This window comes from Hydractinia symbiolongicarpus, chromosome 15 (assembly GCF_029227915.1).
Source record: "Hydractinia symbiolongicarpus strain clone_291-10 chromosome 15, HSymV2.1, whole genome shotgun sequence".
In the NCBI taxonomy this organism is placed as follows: Eukaryota; Metazoa; Cnidaria; class Hydrozoa; order Anthoathecata; family Hydractiniidae; genus Hydractinia; species Hydractinia symbiolongicarpus.
In genome coordinates this window covers 8435468-8450613 of record NC_079889.1, presented here as the reverse complement: position 1 = coordinate 8450613, position 15146 = coordinate 8435468, and the positions used below count along the sequence as shown (strand labels likewise).

General features: G+C 34.9%; 1 protein-coding gene across 2 annotated transcripts; it reads right to left on the bottom strand.

The window, feature by feature from the left end:
• Positions 1 to 1931: 1931 nt before the first annotated feature.
• LOC130628911 (S-adenosylmethionine synthase-like) lies at positions 1932 to 10133 on the bottom strand. Of its 2 annotated transcripts, none has more exons than XM_057441966.1 (8): positions 9990 to 10133; positions 5102 to 5179; positions 4725 to 4946; positions 4210 to 4502; positions 3340 to 3423; positions 3130 to 3228; positions 2799 to 3016; positions 1932 to 2470 (listed from the first exon to the last, which is right to left on the bottom strand). In XM_057441966.1, the coding sequence occupies exons 1-8, from the start codon at positions 10075 to 10077 to the stop codon at positions 2371 to 2373; spliced, it is 1182 nt and encodes a 393-aa protein (XP_057297949.1). In that variant the 5' UTR covers positions 10078 to 10133; the 3' UTR covers positions 1932 to 2370. The 2 variants fall into 2 exon arrangements, with proteins under 2 accessions (XP_057297949.1, XP_057297950.1); XM_057441967.1 differs by lacking the exon at positions 9990 to 10133 and adding an exon at positions 8455 to 8706.
• Between the last annotated feature and the right edge of the window lie 5013 nt (positions 10134 to 15146).

The window sequence follows — 15146 nt, the reverse complement described above, 5'->3', positions numbered from 1 at the left end:
AGGAATAGAATATGTCAAAAACACACTTTGTAATTGTTAATGGACATATAATAACCCGCACTAATGTATTATTATCAATTTAAAAAAATTCCTTCTAAACCTATTTTCTCCTTTTCTCGTTTATATTTTGAACAAATAAGAGTTAAGCGAATAAATAATAGTCATATTAAATGTTCTTTGCTACAATATCCGCAATTTTTAATCTTGCCCCAATCTCAACAAGCAGGTTTAACCTCCTGTTATAGCGAATCACACTACAATGGAGTATACGCTATACGATGGAGAGCATGTCGAAAACAAGTACGAAAGAAGAACTGTAAATATTATTATTTTTGAGAATAGATTATGTTGAACACACGTGTCCTCAGTTTTTAACACCTCCTTGATCTCAAGAATAAAATTTATACGCAGTTTGATCTTGGTTTTACGGTCTTAAAATTGGACCAGTAATAAACCACTTGTACATTATTACAAGCTCGTGAGCTTGTATTAAAACGCAAATGTGTCCTACAAGAATGGAAATTTTTGCCTCTCTGAGCACCGACACGGGAGTCGTCTTGTGTTCGAATCTCATCTTGGTAACTATTTTTACTTTTTTTTTCTTTTTTCTTTTTTAAAAAGATAAGACAAGTGTTTAAAACACTTGTTTAACTAACTAGTAAATAAAGGTGTTTCCACCAAACTTTTTAAAAGTGAATGTAGGCAGAATTAACTGAATTAATGAATTTCGCAAATTTTGGGGTTTGTGGTATTTCTTCTTCCTGTCAGTCGGTTCACCCAAGACGGACCCATCGAAAATTAAAAGTTCGAGGAATTTTCCGTTCAGGAAGGTCTCACAAATCAATTTTGAAAAATAAGTGTGTAACAAATATTATTGCGTATCCGAATAGTAAAATGTGTCGTGTCTAACTTCGTAACAAAAATCCCAATTTGATGGACAGCTTTTTGTAAACTTTATTCGCGAGGTTGTTTGCGTATATCATACGTCTTGTTGAAACTTCGAATGTTAACCACGGTTTTATAGGGCAAACTTTGCTTACAATTGTGTCCACTCCATATTAACTTCTTATTTTTCTGCATTTTATGTACATATCAGAAGGATTAGTGATATGACAGAAATTTTGACCATATTTTAAAAACTTTTGACTTTTTTGACACTCTCAAACCTGGCGGGAAACTATATATCTGAAGCCATCTTTAAACGCAATCCTAACAGACAAGCAACATTGTTTGATAATTCATGATTGCTCTACACAATGACTTACGTATTTTGGTTGTCAAACCAAAATACATAAGTCATATGATTATTAAACCACAATGAAATTTCGTTGTGTTTACATCGCGTTTTTTTATATCAGGGTTGTTCAGTGCACATTCAAAATAATTTAGTTTACATGCGCAGTAACTAATTGCACATGCGCAATAGTTTTTTAAGCAGTTTTACTTCGGGTAAATTGTGTTCATGATAAATTTCCAAGGCGAAATAAAATCAACAATGAGTTTCATTTTTACTGAAACCATATAACATTTAAAAAGACTAAACAAAAGGACGAAATGAAATATTTATTTCGTCCCTAATTCAAAACTTTATGTAATGAAAATACCCTAACATCCTTACTGGACGTTGCCTAGCTGTTTAGGGTTCATACAGTACGACAGAGTAAACAATATACGGTTTTGCGCCTTTTTTCGCCCATGGAGGTACGCCAAACTGCCTTTACATGTTTCAAAATTGCATGCATTTCTTCGCTAGAAAATTGCAGGAAATGAAGGTAATGTACCCATTAATTGTCTGTTTTAGTCGCGTTTCTATTACGCCCACAATAAGCATTTAAACTCATACGTGAATAACGCCTCTGTATACAAATGCTGGGCGTTGACAAAAATTATTGAAACAAAACAAACATAAGTAGACAATAATAACAACAGCATTCCTACGAAATATAATTCATTAAAATTGAAGGATTAGGAACTAACTACACGTGAATCAACATATAAAAATATCACCCCACTCATTCTCCTTATAATGTACGCTGTCACAACAACAAAAAAAACTTGAAAATTCAGCAGTAATTAGACAAAATAAGCTGCGAACGGACCTAATTTTCCATTTTAGTGTCTTACACCATTCTGTTTAAAGAAGTGATGAAAAAATTCAAAAGTTTTGTGGCGTCTGAAACATTAATCGACATGGATCATCTTGTCTTATACTGAAGCAGTGCGAATCTAGCTTTATGACCTTAACCACAGAAAGGCTAGTTTAGACCTGCAGTGATCTACATATTTATTATCAAAATCCAATTTCCTATGTATACATGTCTATGATATATATATGTGCTTTCGATTTACATAATTTTATCAGAAACCTATTTACATGACTAGCTTCTTCGGAACTTCCCAACTGAATCCGGGTTTAAAGTGTCCATATGTGCTGGTGCTTTGGTATATAGGTTTCTTTAGATCCAACTCCCTAAAAATGAAGTCTCCTTTATTAATACCCATATTTTGTGCGTTTAAAATGGCTGCCCGAAGCCTTATTGTAGCAACCCCGCAAAGTAATACATAATGCTTACGGGTTTTTCTCAACGACTAGTATAATAATAAACACGCAAGGTCTCCTTCTTTTTGTCACAAATTTTCCAAAACAACATTATAAACCATTTATATGCAGAAACTCGAAATAAAAAATCAAGGAAAGTAAAGACGATCAAGAAGAGTATAGTCACTCGCACTTCTCAACAGTTTTTAATTCTCTCATTCGATGTACTATTTTCTATGGGAAGGTAAACAAAACTTACCGCACTATAACTCCCGGCCTGAGGTCGAAGTTCTTATTGACTATCTCCAAAATTTCACTGTCACTTTTCTTGCCAGTACCGTAAGTAAGCACCGAGACAGAGAGCGGCTTGGCAACACCGATGGCATATGAAACTTGTATAAGACACCTTCGTGCCAAGCCAGCTGCTACAAGGGACTTGGCTACCCACCGAGCGGCGTACGCAGCCGATCTGTCCACCTTAAAAAAAACAGAAAATTCATATGAAAGGAGCTTTACTGCTTCTACTAGGTTGATACACGTCATCACAGACTAACGCATAGGTAAAAAAAGTGATGATTGATGAGTTATACCTTTGAGAAGTCCTTTCCTGAGAACGCACCACCACCATGTGCACCCCAACCGCCATATGTATCCACAATGATCTTTCTTCCCGTTAAACCACAATCGCCCTAAAACGTATGTGTAAAAATACATTCTAGTATTTACTGCTGCGCCTTTTTTATCCTACTTCAAACGTTTTTATCTAAAAAAAAAAAGTTTCACTAAAAGCAATCACGCACCATTGGTCCACCAATCAGAAAGCTTCCTGAAGGTTGGAGATGATAGATGGTTTTGTCGTCTAAATACTTCTCTTCAATAACAGCCTGAACAAATAAAAAATAAACCATATTTGGTTACATCTACGCATTTCGGAGCAAGGTAGTTACAATAACAGGTTTGGGAATTGACAAGATCTGCTTACACGAACTAAATCATAAAAATCGTGGAAGGAAACAAATTTTTCACATTGAAAAAAAACAACCGCGACAACGCTGTTTAAAGTAACTACTAAATTAGAGGGCAACGTAAGCGATTAAAAGACGTATAACATAACAACAAATTAAAAAATCTATTCTTATTATGTCCACGGAAATCGAACAACATAAGTTTCTTTAGGTTGCTTGCGATCTAATAAAAACTGGCTTTTTACGAAAGCTAATTCCCACTCTTGAATAGCACTTAACAAATTAGGTTCAATGTATAAGTGTTCGGGAAGAATTATTGAAAAAATCTGAATCTGAAAGACCATGGCTCAAGTTAAATTTGAAACAAAAAACAACACATCGTAATAAAAACTTTCAGTGATCCAGTTTTGTTGCGGTACCATACTCGTACAATTTTTGTAGCTACTAACTTTAGCGCAATAGCAATATGAACGGATTAAGTTAACATTGCCCCACAAACAACAAGAAACAAATAGCACAATTTACGGTGGAACAAAATACGAACGCGTAAGATGCCTTTTCGTAATCAGATTTTTTCTTGAAGTATGGTTTCGCACGTGGTAATTTTTGTCCCAAATTTTGCGTACTTACGAACTTTTATGTGCAAACGTACGAAAATTTGTACGCGCGAACAAACACGAATAGAAGATTTTTGTAACAACATACTTTCACAACTTTTTCCTTCAAGTCTTTTCTTAATATTTCATTGGTGACATCTTCAGAATGTTGCGTAGAGATCACAATGGTGTGTACTCTTCGTGGAATACATGCACCATGTTCCAAACCATATTCGACAGTGACTTGAGTTTTGGAGTCAGGCCTTAAGTATGGCATGGTTCCGTTTCTTCTATTTTCTGCTAATTTTTCGTTAAGTTTATGAGCTAGCACACAGGTCAATGGCATGAGTTCCTTAGTTTCGTCTGTAGCGTAGCCGAACATAAGACCTTGGTCGCCAGCACCTAATGACCAAACAAATTTATTGACATCAGTAATTTTGGACATTTAGCTAAAGTAGTGAATTTCCCCCCTTTTTTTATCCATGGCCTATGAATGTATACAGTGGTGTATCTGATGAGGGTAACAAAAATAACATGAAAGTGCAACAAATTTAAACAATTCTTTAAAATTCAGAATCAAGCCATTCACATGTTGATTAGTGAAACTCCAAACTCTTATTGTACCTATATCTTCTTCTTCGATGCCGACATGGACAGCCTTTGCAATCTCATGGGCTTGCTGCTCAACTGCAACTAGAACATTCATCGTCTTGTAATCAAAACCTTTTGATGAGTCATCATATCCGATCGCTTTAACAGTGTCACGGACAATCTGTTGATAATCTATAACAGCGTTTGAACTAATTTCCCCTGCTACCAGAACCATACCAGTTTTTGCAAGGGTTTCTATAAAATACAAAAGTTAATTATACATATTCTATTTTGCAATGATCCATGCTTTGCTCAAACTTAAAAATGTGTATAATGAAATCTGTTGGTCTAAAGGCTAGCTATCACAAAATTTTGAACATATCTTTTGTGTAACAGAAGTGAGTACATACCACAGGCGACTTTCGCATCTGGGTCTTGTGATAAATGAGCATCAAGAATTGCATCTGAAACTTGGTCGCATAATTTATCTAAAATGAAAATAGTAGGATTTTGTTGCCAAGGAAATAAAAATTACTTGTTTGTAATTACAATGTTTTTTTTACTATGTTTAACAACACGTACAACTTAACAACATCCCCCTCCCCTCCTCCCCCAAGCACTGTTACTTTAACGTAATAAAAGCAAAATATATTGGCAATAACCTCATGGTGACAATCTTAAAAAAACACATTTGATTTGAAACTGATATTTGCAAGCTTCTTTAGGAAGAATTTAGCACGGATAAAAGCACAAAGCATTTATCAAGTGTTTTAGGTGTGCTACATTGGTCAACGTAAAATTTGGCATTTTGCAAGTGCTGTCAATAACAAGCCCTAATCAATTTATGTGTGGGGTGTGCATGTGCTTTTGTTTGCCTTCCCTCGATGCCTACACAGAGTATTTTTATATTTACAACTTTAAGCCTGTAAAAAAGCCATTAAAAAATCACTGGAAAGATTTTTTTTTAACCTAATTTGGGTGGAGCTGTCAAAACTAACAAATGCTGCATAAAATACAAAGCCACTTTTAGAACTTTAGAAATATATAGATCGAAAATTACAAGAAAATTTTCAGATTTACAAATCACACAACATAATTTACGCAGCATAAAGTCTGAAAATGTTTAAATGCAAATAACCAACAAAGGTGCCGATAAGCAAATGTCCACATTTATCTATATATACGAAAATGAATTTGGAAAACTTTTTAAATAAAATTTTTTTTTTTCGGAGCAGAGCTTTTCTGAAATTTTCCAAATTATTCCTGAAAATGTAAACAGCACTTCTGTTAACCTGGTGTGATCATGAACTATTCTTAAACTTATTCATTGAAAAAATTGTAACAAATACTCTAAAAGAACAATAATTTAACAAACTTTTAAGAAGGTTGGTTTCTTGTACTACTAACATATAAAGATGAGTTGCATTGTGATGTAATGTTTCGATTTTGCATATAAAACAACAGACATGTGCACGTATGTGCACAGGCAAAAAATGTTAACAACAGACTACAACAATTGAAGAAGTGAAAAAACAACAAATGAAGATGAAGAATTATGCTCTTAAGTGGAGAAAATAATTATTAGAAAAGCAATTCCAGTGCTTTTACAATCTTGTGATTCTAAATATCTGTTAATGTAAATAGCAATTTGGCCTATGTGGTCCTTTTTGCCTGTCAATATTCCCATGCATAAACATTCACAACTCATCCAACATTATTATTTTTTTGCAAAAAGATTGGAATATACAAAGCTTAAGGTTGCGGCAGTAAAATACACAGCTACCACTAGATCAGGATGAGGGAAATTACATCAAAACTTCCTGTCCTACACCATTTAAAAAACATGCAGTCCTAGGGTTTGTTGATCCAAGCAGCATGCATGCAACCAACAGGCCATTCCTTGAGACGAGTGTGATTGCACACGCACTCGCCCGCACACTCGTAAATAAATTTATGAGTGCTTTTTATTGCACTCGTGAATTTTTTCTTTTTCTAAAAGATTATAGAGTGATGAAAAAGGCTATTACGCTGATTGTGTAACATTCATTTTTTCGTGATTGATTTGTTTAAAAAGTATAGAGAACATTAAAGTTGGCCCCTTTCCTTCATGCTGACACTCTTATGCTGGGCTGGTGCATTACACTGAGACACGATTGAAAGACGGAAGACCATTTGGAACTCATGCCACAAGTCAGTCTGACCTTCATCGTCACAGAGAATACTGTGAGAAGAGTGCGCACCCATGCAAGTTAAATATAACCAGAACATCAGACAGGTTAGGTGTCCTGTACCTCAATACAGCTTTCAGACGAATGTTCTCGTGATGTAATACCAAAGAAAAACATGTTGAATAAAGTCTAAAAAATCTTTTTAAAAGGGGAAAGAGAAATAAAAAATGTCTAGAAATATATTTAATCCCAAAAACATATAGCAAATCTGCCAACACATCAACATTCTTTCAACTTTGCACTTGTGGTTAATACGTTTCACAAAATTCATTTCTATACAGCTTAAATAGCATATAACGTTGTGGTAAACAAAAAATAGTTAAGTGTGAAACACACTTGTAGATATTCACATCGCACTTGTAAATTTTGCTAAGAGTGCGATTTTTCGCACACCATAGCACTCGTAAAATTTTTAGCGGGTGCTTTTTGTAGCTCTGGCATAGTTTTATTTAAGAAATGGCCTGGACCAAGTACATGAATATGAAAATAAAATAATTCCTCAAAGCCGTACCAAGGCTGTTTGCTGTTTAAATACAGCAATCAAGCTCAGGATTGACAATCAAAAAAGATAAAAGAATTTATTAAATTTAAAAGCCTTTATCTTACATACAAGCAACAGAATACTCTACACTCCTTTTTGCACTTCTGAGCCATCGCAATATAGTTAAACAATGGGGTTCACTTAAAAGGATAAATGCAATTCGGTTCATAGCCACATTGAATTTTTAATGCAAATAGTGGAAATGTTAGAACTAACAAAGTTTCTATGTGGATGTTCAAACATGTGCCATGTGCTTAGTGGTTATAACTTACACACTTTGTGTGTAAGACCAGGGTTTGATTTCCCTTGGTGGTGATTTAGTATGGGCGAGTAAATGTTACCATTGCCCCAAGTTAACTCAAGTCATGTGAGGGAAATTGGGGAGTTGGATGTTGCAGAAGTTGGTGGACATAAAACTGTTAATTTCTCTTGGCCAGAACAGTTCTTGTTGGATAGACAAAGTGTTGACATGTGTGACGTTATTTGTTTACTTTTCAGCAGTAAGCTCTTTGGTTCTGGCAGGAAAAAAGTTGCTGGGATATATTGGACATGAGGTTTAACCTGTGGATTTCTTTTCTCAGAAACAATGTTTAGGTTTTAAACTGTATTATCAAGTGCACATTGATGTCTTCTGATATAATTGAATTCATTTGCGGCCTTAACAATGCCTTTGTGTGACTAAAAATAACTTTCCTTCACCAAGGGCCCAAGAAATTCATCTAGACGAATTTCTTCGTTTATAGATATAAATTCTTTCTTTATGTACTTAAATTCCTATAGAGTTCCAAGATACAACAATTGGTGCTGTGCCACAACCAAAAAGTATGTGTTACAATTTAAATTTTTTTTAAATTTTGAACTGGCTTAAAAAAGCCTGCACACTTTATGGTGCATGGTAGGTACATATAACTTGAGTGCAATCTCTTGTTTTATCACAGATAGCTACAGCTGTGTTAGAGAAAATATGAAAAAGCACAAATTTGCAAGTGTTTACCTGGATGACCCATACCCACCGATTCCGACGTAAACAAAAAAGTGTGATCAGTAGTAAGTTCTTCAGTGTCCGCTGCCATTTCCATTTTGATTCACAGAAAGTCTTATTTAAAATAAAAAAAATAGCAGCTAAATTTAAGTTTATAACTGTTTCCTCTTAAAACTCTTATATATACCATATGCTATCCTTCAATTTACATCTGCTGTCTTAGATGACCAACACAGCAGGCTAGCGGGATGGTTTTTCTGAAAAACCTGTTTGCTTGCTCACGTGCAAAACACTATTTACTCGATGAAACGTATATTTGGTTCAAAAACAAAAATAAATCGAGGCAATTAACTCTCCTCCTTTGATTATTTTATCGTTACACTAGGGGAGATTTCTAGAATATTCATGGGCTGGAATGGCTAAATTCTTCTCAGGCCTGATTCTTATTATAGATCCTGGTTTCTACAACATGAGTTAGTTCAAATAAATATGAACGTCAAACTACCTTTCCCGAATTTCCTAATTATGCCAATCAAGGTCGATACTAAAAAAGATCCTTATGCCCAAGTCATTATATTATATTGCTCTAAAAACTTCATTTTTGTCATAATCATTTAATATTCTATCTAAATTTCTTTATTTGAAGAGCACAAAACCATTATAAAATTTTCTATGACGTCATAATTATTATAATTTATGAAATTCGGTAAAGATGTATTTATTTTCGACTTTTTACTTCATGGAGATTCCTATCTATATGATTGATATCTTAATCACAATAAATCACAACCAACTAATTAAACAATCTTTTTTAACCCACATTAAAAGTGATTAAAGGGACAAATATTTATTAAAAAAAGGGTCACGCTGCCAACATTCCGTTTAATATTTTAAACATTTTTAGAGATGTGATTGCTTGGATGTGAGTGCTAGTATGCGAATTTTATAGGATCTGGGGTCGATTCCAATAAAATTCTGGTACATAGGCTCAGGACATTGGTTGTTTTATGTTTATTATACCGGATGTCAACCTCCTTCCCAGGGCCACTTGCCTTAGCGCTGCAGCCTCAATCCAAAGGTTTTGCGTTTCATCATCTTCTTTAAAAAATGGTAAAGGCCTGCTATCGCGGTTTCCGGTTGTTCACTTATTGACAGATCTGACGTTTGCCCATCAGATATTAGTATTATTCCGAATATTTATACAGGATATAGCCACTTCAGTGTTTGAAACACTGTTATTAATGTGGGTTCTGTGTTCGAAATGTTTACATTTAGTATATATCGAGATCACCTACCCAATTTTCCTCACATGGCATTGGTTGACCCGTGTAGCTGTAGTAAAGACACTTGCTAAACATGACCGCGGACCACGGACCTTGCGATTACGAAGCGAACTCCGTAACCACAAGGCCACGTACCACAAGTATGAAAAAAAAACAAGCCCTGGTACCTGGTAATTAAAGGAACCAGGATAGTGAAAAACCCGAAGTCCCAGGGTACCTTGTATCTTTTCTGACATTGAGACGTGCCAAAGTATGTCATCTTACCTGGGTGTCCTTCACCAACAGACTCCGACGTGAATAAAAATGTGGAGTGGTCCAAAACTTGATCGCTAGATGCTGGTATTGGAGGCATTTTTTTATTCTGTTATTTATTAATTTGTTTCTTTATTTTCTAAGTTTGATCTAAATAAAAAAGTAGCAGTTGTCAGCAATAATAAATCTGGTACGAGAAACTTTTATAACTAATAGAATCTTTCTAATGCATGTTATTACTTTTATTAAACGTTAAAGGACAAAGATTTAATTTATGCCCACCAGAATAACACAGTAGGGAATCGCAGTATGTAGAAAATTCAGGGAAAAACCTATTTTTAATTAAAAAAAAAAATCTGCGTTAAAGAGAAGAAGCGTTGAATCAGTAAGAAATTGAGGGAGTCGCAGTATGTAAAAAATTTAGGGAAAAACGTTTTTTTATTAAAAAAAATGACTCTGCGTAGAAGAGATGAGACGTTGAATCAGTAAGAGATTTGTGTTCAGCTCACTATGGTCTGACAGACGTACTCGTTAAAAACAAGTTGTACAGGTCTGGGTAAGAAACGTCTTCACGCTTAGGCGTAAAAGGTGTGTGGAGGGTGAAAGCTATTGTTTTCACAAAAACCTGGTTTCTACTTCAAGTCAAAGTTACCACAACCAAACGTGTGTGTCATAAGTACGTAAACAACATCCACAACTATATAATACATGGAGGAGTTAAAATATTTCCTGTTTCATTTTGCTTTTCGTTAAAAAGGATGACAAAATCTCGAAATTTAGTTGTTTTTTTTTGCAAACGTCTATGCTATCCGTTATTTTAAAACAAAACAGCAAAAATATTATAACCGTTTTTATGTAAGCCCTCAACTGAAAGGCTCGTTTCAACTAAGCGGAATAATTGCGGGCATTTACGGTGAAAATTTGGAGATGGCTGTCTGCCAAAATAACATTGATAACAAATGCAAATGGAAACCATGTCGTCGTACGAAACATAAGATAAACAAATATTGGCAGACCTTTCTTTTCTGTCAGACTGGATAATCGAGGTACAAATCTAAACGGGTTTCTCGACTTCTCTTTGACAAGTCCCTTTTCTATTGACATTCTATCCGTTTCACATTTTTATTATCAACCTTCATCAAAGAACTTTTAATTAACAGGCCATTAATCATGCTTGGTTAAGGGGGGAAGGGGGAAGGTGGATGGCACAGGACTAAACGGGGTTGTTTTTATACGCAACTTATTGATAAATTTTCTCCTTTCGATGCAACTTCATACCGTAGCTTGGAGTAGACTTTAGCCTTTCTAGGTGGGTGAATTTCTAAAAAACTCTGCTCACAATGCCCTAATCATACGTGCGGATTCCAGTTTAATTTTCCATAGGCTAACGGCTAATGTTAAACTACTTTTATTTATCTACCAAAACTTAAAACTTGAAAATAAACCTTCTAAAAAACAACAATATTTATTGTTACTTGTAAAAACATTGTGAATGCAATTTAACAATTGGAAAGAAGGCTCAACAATGTATATGTTTTTGACAATATATTTCGGAGGTATACTCCATCTTCAGGTCAATATCTAAAAACAAAAAATAAGAACAGTTAAACTGTCTTCTAAAAATATAAATACACAGCGAAAAAATATCTACACACAGCATCACTACATATTCACTACACATTCTTTACAAGTAAAATTCGACTTGGCGCTATAACGTGACACAGAAACAAGAGGTCATGGACATATTTTGATACCAGGGAAGTAAAATTGTCCAGTCATATAGAAATACAACAAATGGAATGCAAAAGATTGTCTAATCTTAACTACGATAGAAGACTTTCTTGGACTTGGTATTTCACTTGTCTTTCTATGCCTCGATTACTTTTTATAATTAAACAGTATAAAACAACAGTACACAAAATGCATTAATTTGTATTAAAAGTGACTACTAACATATCCCAATATGTTAGTAGCCGCTTTCCCTGTGTGAACACTAAGCAACCTGGTTTCCAGTGCCTCTTGTCCAGCCCATCATCATGGCGTTTGTCACAATGGGGAGTTGTTTGGGATCGAGGTTGTCGACTGAATTTTCCATCGATACACCTTTCCTCCATCGATACACAAATTTAATTCATTTAAGTCGAGAGCATTTTTTGAAAAAGATTTTTAAGAACAATTTTTTGGCTAAGTTTCTCTTGTCGTTGAATGTGATTTCTTTACACCTATGCCGCTTCCACATTGACCAAGTTAAGCAATGTTAGAAGAAAAATTCAACCCTTTATATATATGAGTCTCTACTTCGGCATCTTAAAATTGAGTGTTAACAAGTTACGACCAATAGATTTCTTGTCGGTATTTCAGCCTTTGCCCCATTTGTGCGTTGTCAAAACTTTTGAAATTTAAAAAATATCAGCTTTTTATTATGTTTACTTGACTGGTGATCAGTGATTAGAGATACCTAGGAGACATACTAATTAAAATCTTTGTTGACAAATGTAATTATTGGGATCATTGTCAGATTTTTATTTAATTTAACACTGAACCTACCTGCCTTATTTCCCCAGATTTCGTGCATTCTTGTTCGCCTGCTAACATGAACTGTCGAAATTAGTTGGACCGGGGGTTATTACCATGACTATAGGTGCGATTATAAAGGCATTTACGATGAACGCCTGGTTTTAAAAAGGAAATTTGTGACACCCTCCTCCATAGGGATTTTTGCCTTTCTGGTATAACAAAAAGACGGCGAAAAAGTGTTTAAAAAATCAGATTTTGCAAACATCAATCCTCTTAAGATACTCCATATGGTACTGCTTCAACGCATAACCAAGGGGGCGTGTACAAATATCTGGAAAATTTTGTACACTATTTTGAACCTTTTGACAAAAAATAAGTCTCATTACAAAATTGAACATTATTGAATAACCATGGAGAAAGACTTCATCAATGATAGCTCCAAGATGATAGTAATCAAACTTTTACAAAATTACAAACCTTAATTGTTAATCAATTTCTGATAATTTCTGACCATAATTCCACTTATGATTTTCTTGACTACAAAATAGTACTTTAGTTCATTCCTAAATTTTTAAGTGAGGCTTTTATACGCTGAAGGTGTCACTTCCTTGTTTTTTTTGGAATATAAAAACTTTTTTCACACACTGGATTTAAAATATAACTATTATCAGTACCTAGCTAGCTTTCTAACAAAATTAATACGTTTATTATTTTTGTAACCTGTTCGTAAAACAGCACAATTTTTTTTCAAATCTCGTACGCGTTAATTGTAGTTCCCAAGATAATTTTTCTTGTATAGTCGTAACAAAATGTTTACCTCTTTTTGTTGCTGGAATGTGACATTTCTGGTCGCTAAAGTTCCGCCATTGTTCGTTGGATATTTTAACCTATGACGCGTTTCCATAATCTGGCCATAGCCAAAAACGCTCACCAAGGGTTAAAAAGACGGAGAGACAATGAGTAATATGATATCGACTAGTCGCTATCTATGGAAAATTCATGGCATTTCGCCCGTCGCTGTGAAGTTGATATAAATATATCCCATTTGTGTTTTGTAGTAGTTTGAATACTTACTACTAAGATATTACATGCTAAATAAAAATAAATAAAAAAAATAATAACAATTAACAAATAAAATTTCTCACTGCTTCTCACTGCATTTCAGAGCAGTCACCCACATATGACAGTATATACACTGTGGAAATACACTTTGATGGCCATCTAATGTAGTGAGAGAAATGTGGTTGGTATATATTTATATCTTTAATAACCGTCACTATAATTAAAAAATTACGTTAGTGATTGATGTCACTTTATCCACCTAATTATGCCGAATGTGCTTATAATCCCTGCGTTTGTTTTCTTTCTTCTGGGAGTCAGGGTAATTTTGTAGACGCATATAGGATATTAAGTTGCCATAGAGACAATCTATCTGATGCCAAGTTTTAAGAATAAAGTAACAACACCAGATGCTATTTGTGTGGCAATAGTGTGCATATATGTGCGTGTACGTGCATACGTCCGTTCGCTCGTGTGTGTCAGGAAGAGAGAGAGGGAGCGTGTCGTCGTGTGTCGCGTTGGAAGAAAGCCAAACATCGTCAGTTAATGCTGTTGTTGCTAATAAAATGTCACACACAGTTATTTATGCGGAAACAGAAGCATGCAGATTTTTGTTTTGTTGTCAATTTGAGGAAGGGAGCTAAACAACGGTTCGGAATGCTGCTAATACTACAAAATTAACATTTCAACCCCCTATTGCGTTTAGCGTAAGCAGCAACCTCCTCTTAGTTCATAGTAAGTAAGACCCTCCTCGTCCAAAAAAGCTATGCCTCCCGCCTTAAAAGAATTTCTGACAAATAAGCCCCTACCACGTTAAACACCGTGTGAATAACCAATAATCAAGCTTTGGACGCCAGGTTGAGCGCTAAAGTGCAGGTAAACCGTGCCGCACCTCCAGGTGGAGCGCAGTAGCAAAGGTAGTACATGTCACACTAATATTTCTACTAATCAAACTTTTCGATTTAGAAGACATTGAACTGTTTTAATACCGATATTAATACCCCCTGATTTCTAAAGAATTGCGGATAGATATAGATGTCAGCTACTGTTTTGAACATACAGATAAAATACGGCTGTTATTATAAAGACTAGTCGTTGACCCGTGGGAAAATCCACGCTCTTCCCTTATATATGACATTTGTGTTTCCGTAGCACTATGTTATTTTTGCTAACAAACAGACAGGATACGGCTATTATTAATATAGAGGCTAGCCGCGGGACCCAGCGTCTAAACGCTGTGACAGGCATATCAGTGGACCGCGGAAGTACCAGGTATATGGTATCGCAATTCCAGTAAAGCCCACACAGTGTAAATAGCGTTTCCGATATAATGTATTTTTAACAGATTAACTTTTCTACAACTTTAACTGAAAAAAAGAAACACATGTTAAAACCTGTAGTTATCCTGTCATAGCAGAAACAGTCAGCTGCCTTTTTTTATTTTACAGTATAAGTTATTGTGAATGCGTTCAAAGATTGTGAGAAGCAACGGAATGACCACTACGCACAGGGAGATCATGTCGCACATCTACATGAATGGGTCCTACATAGACATAATACCTTGTTCAAAAAAACTTTATTACATCAGTTTAC

What these genes read in the sequence shown, in the direction of transcription:
- LOC130628911 (XM_057441966.1), bottom strand. Translation starts at nt 10,077, where the DNA reads ATGCCTCCAATACCAGCATCTAGCGATCAAGTTTTGGACCACTCCACA. An exon ending in CAGGAAAGGACTTCTCAAAG is followed by an intron (nt 3,017 to 3,129) that starts GTATAACTCATC and finishes GTTTTTTTTAAG; the next exon opens with GTGGACAGATCGGCTGCGTA. An exon ending in AGGCCGGGAGTTATAGTGCG is followed by an intron (nt 2,471 to 2,798) that starts GTAAGTTTTGTT and finishes CTTCATTTTTAG; the next exon opens with GGAGTTGGATCTAAAGAAAC.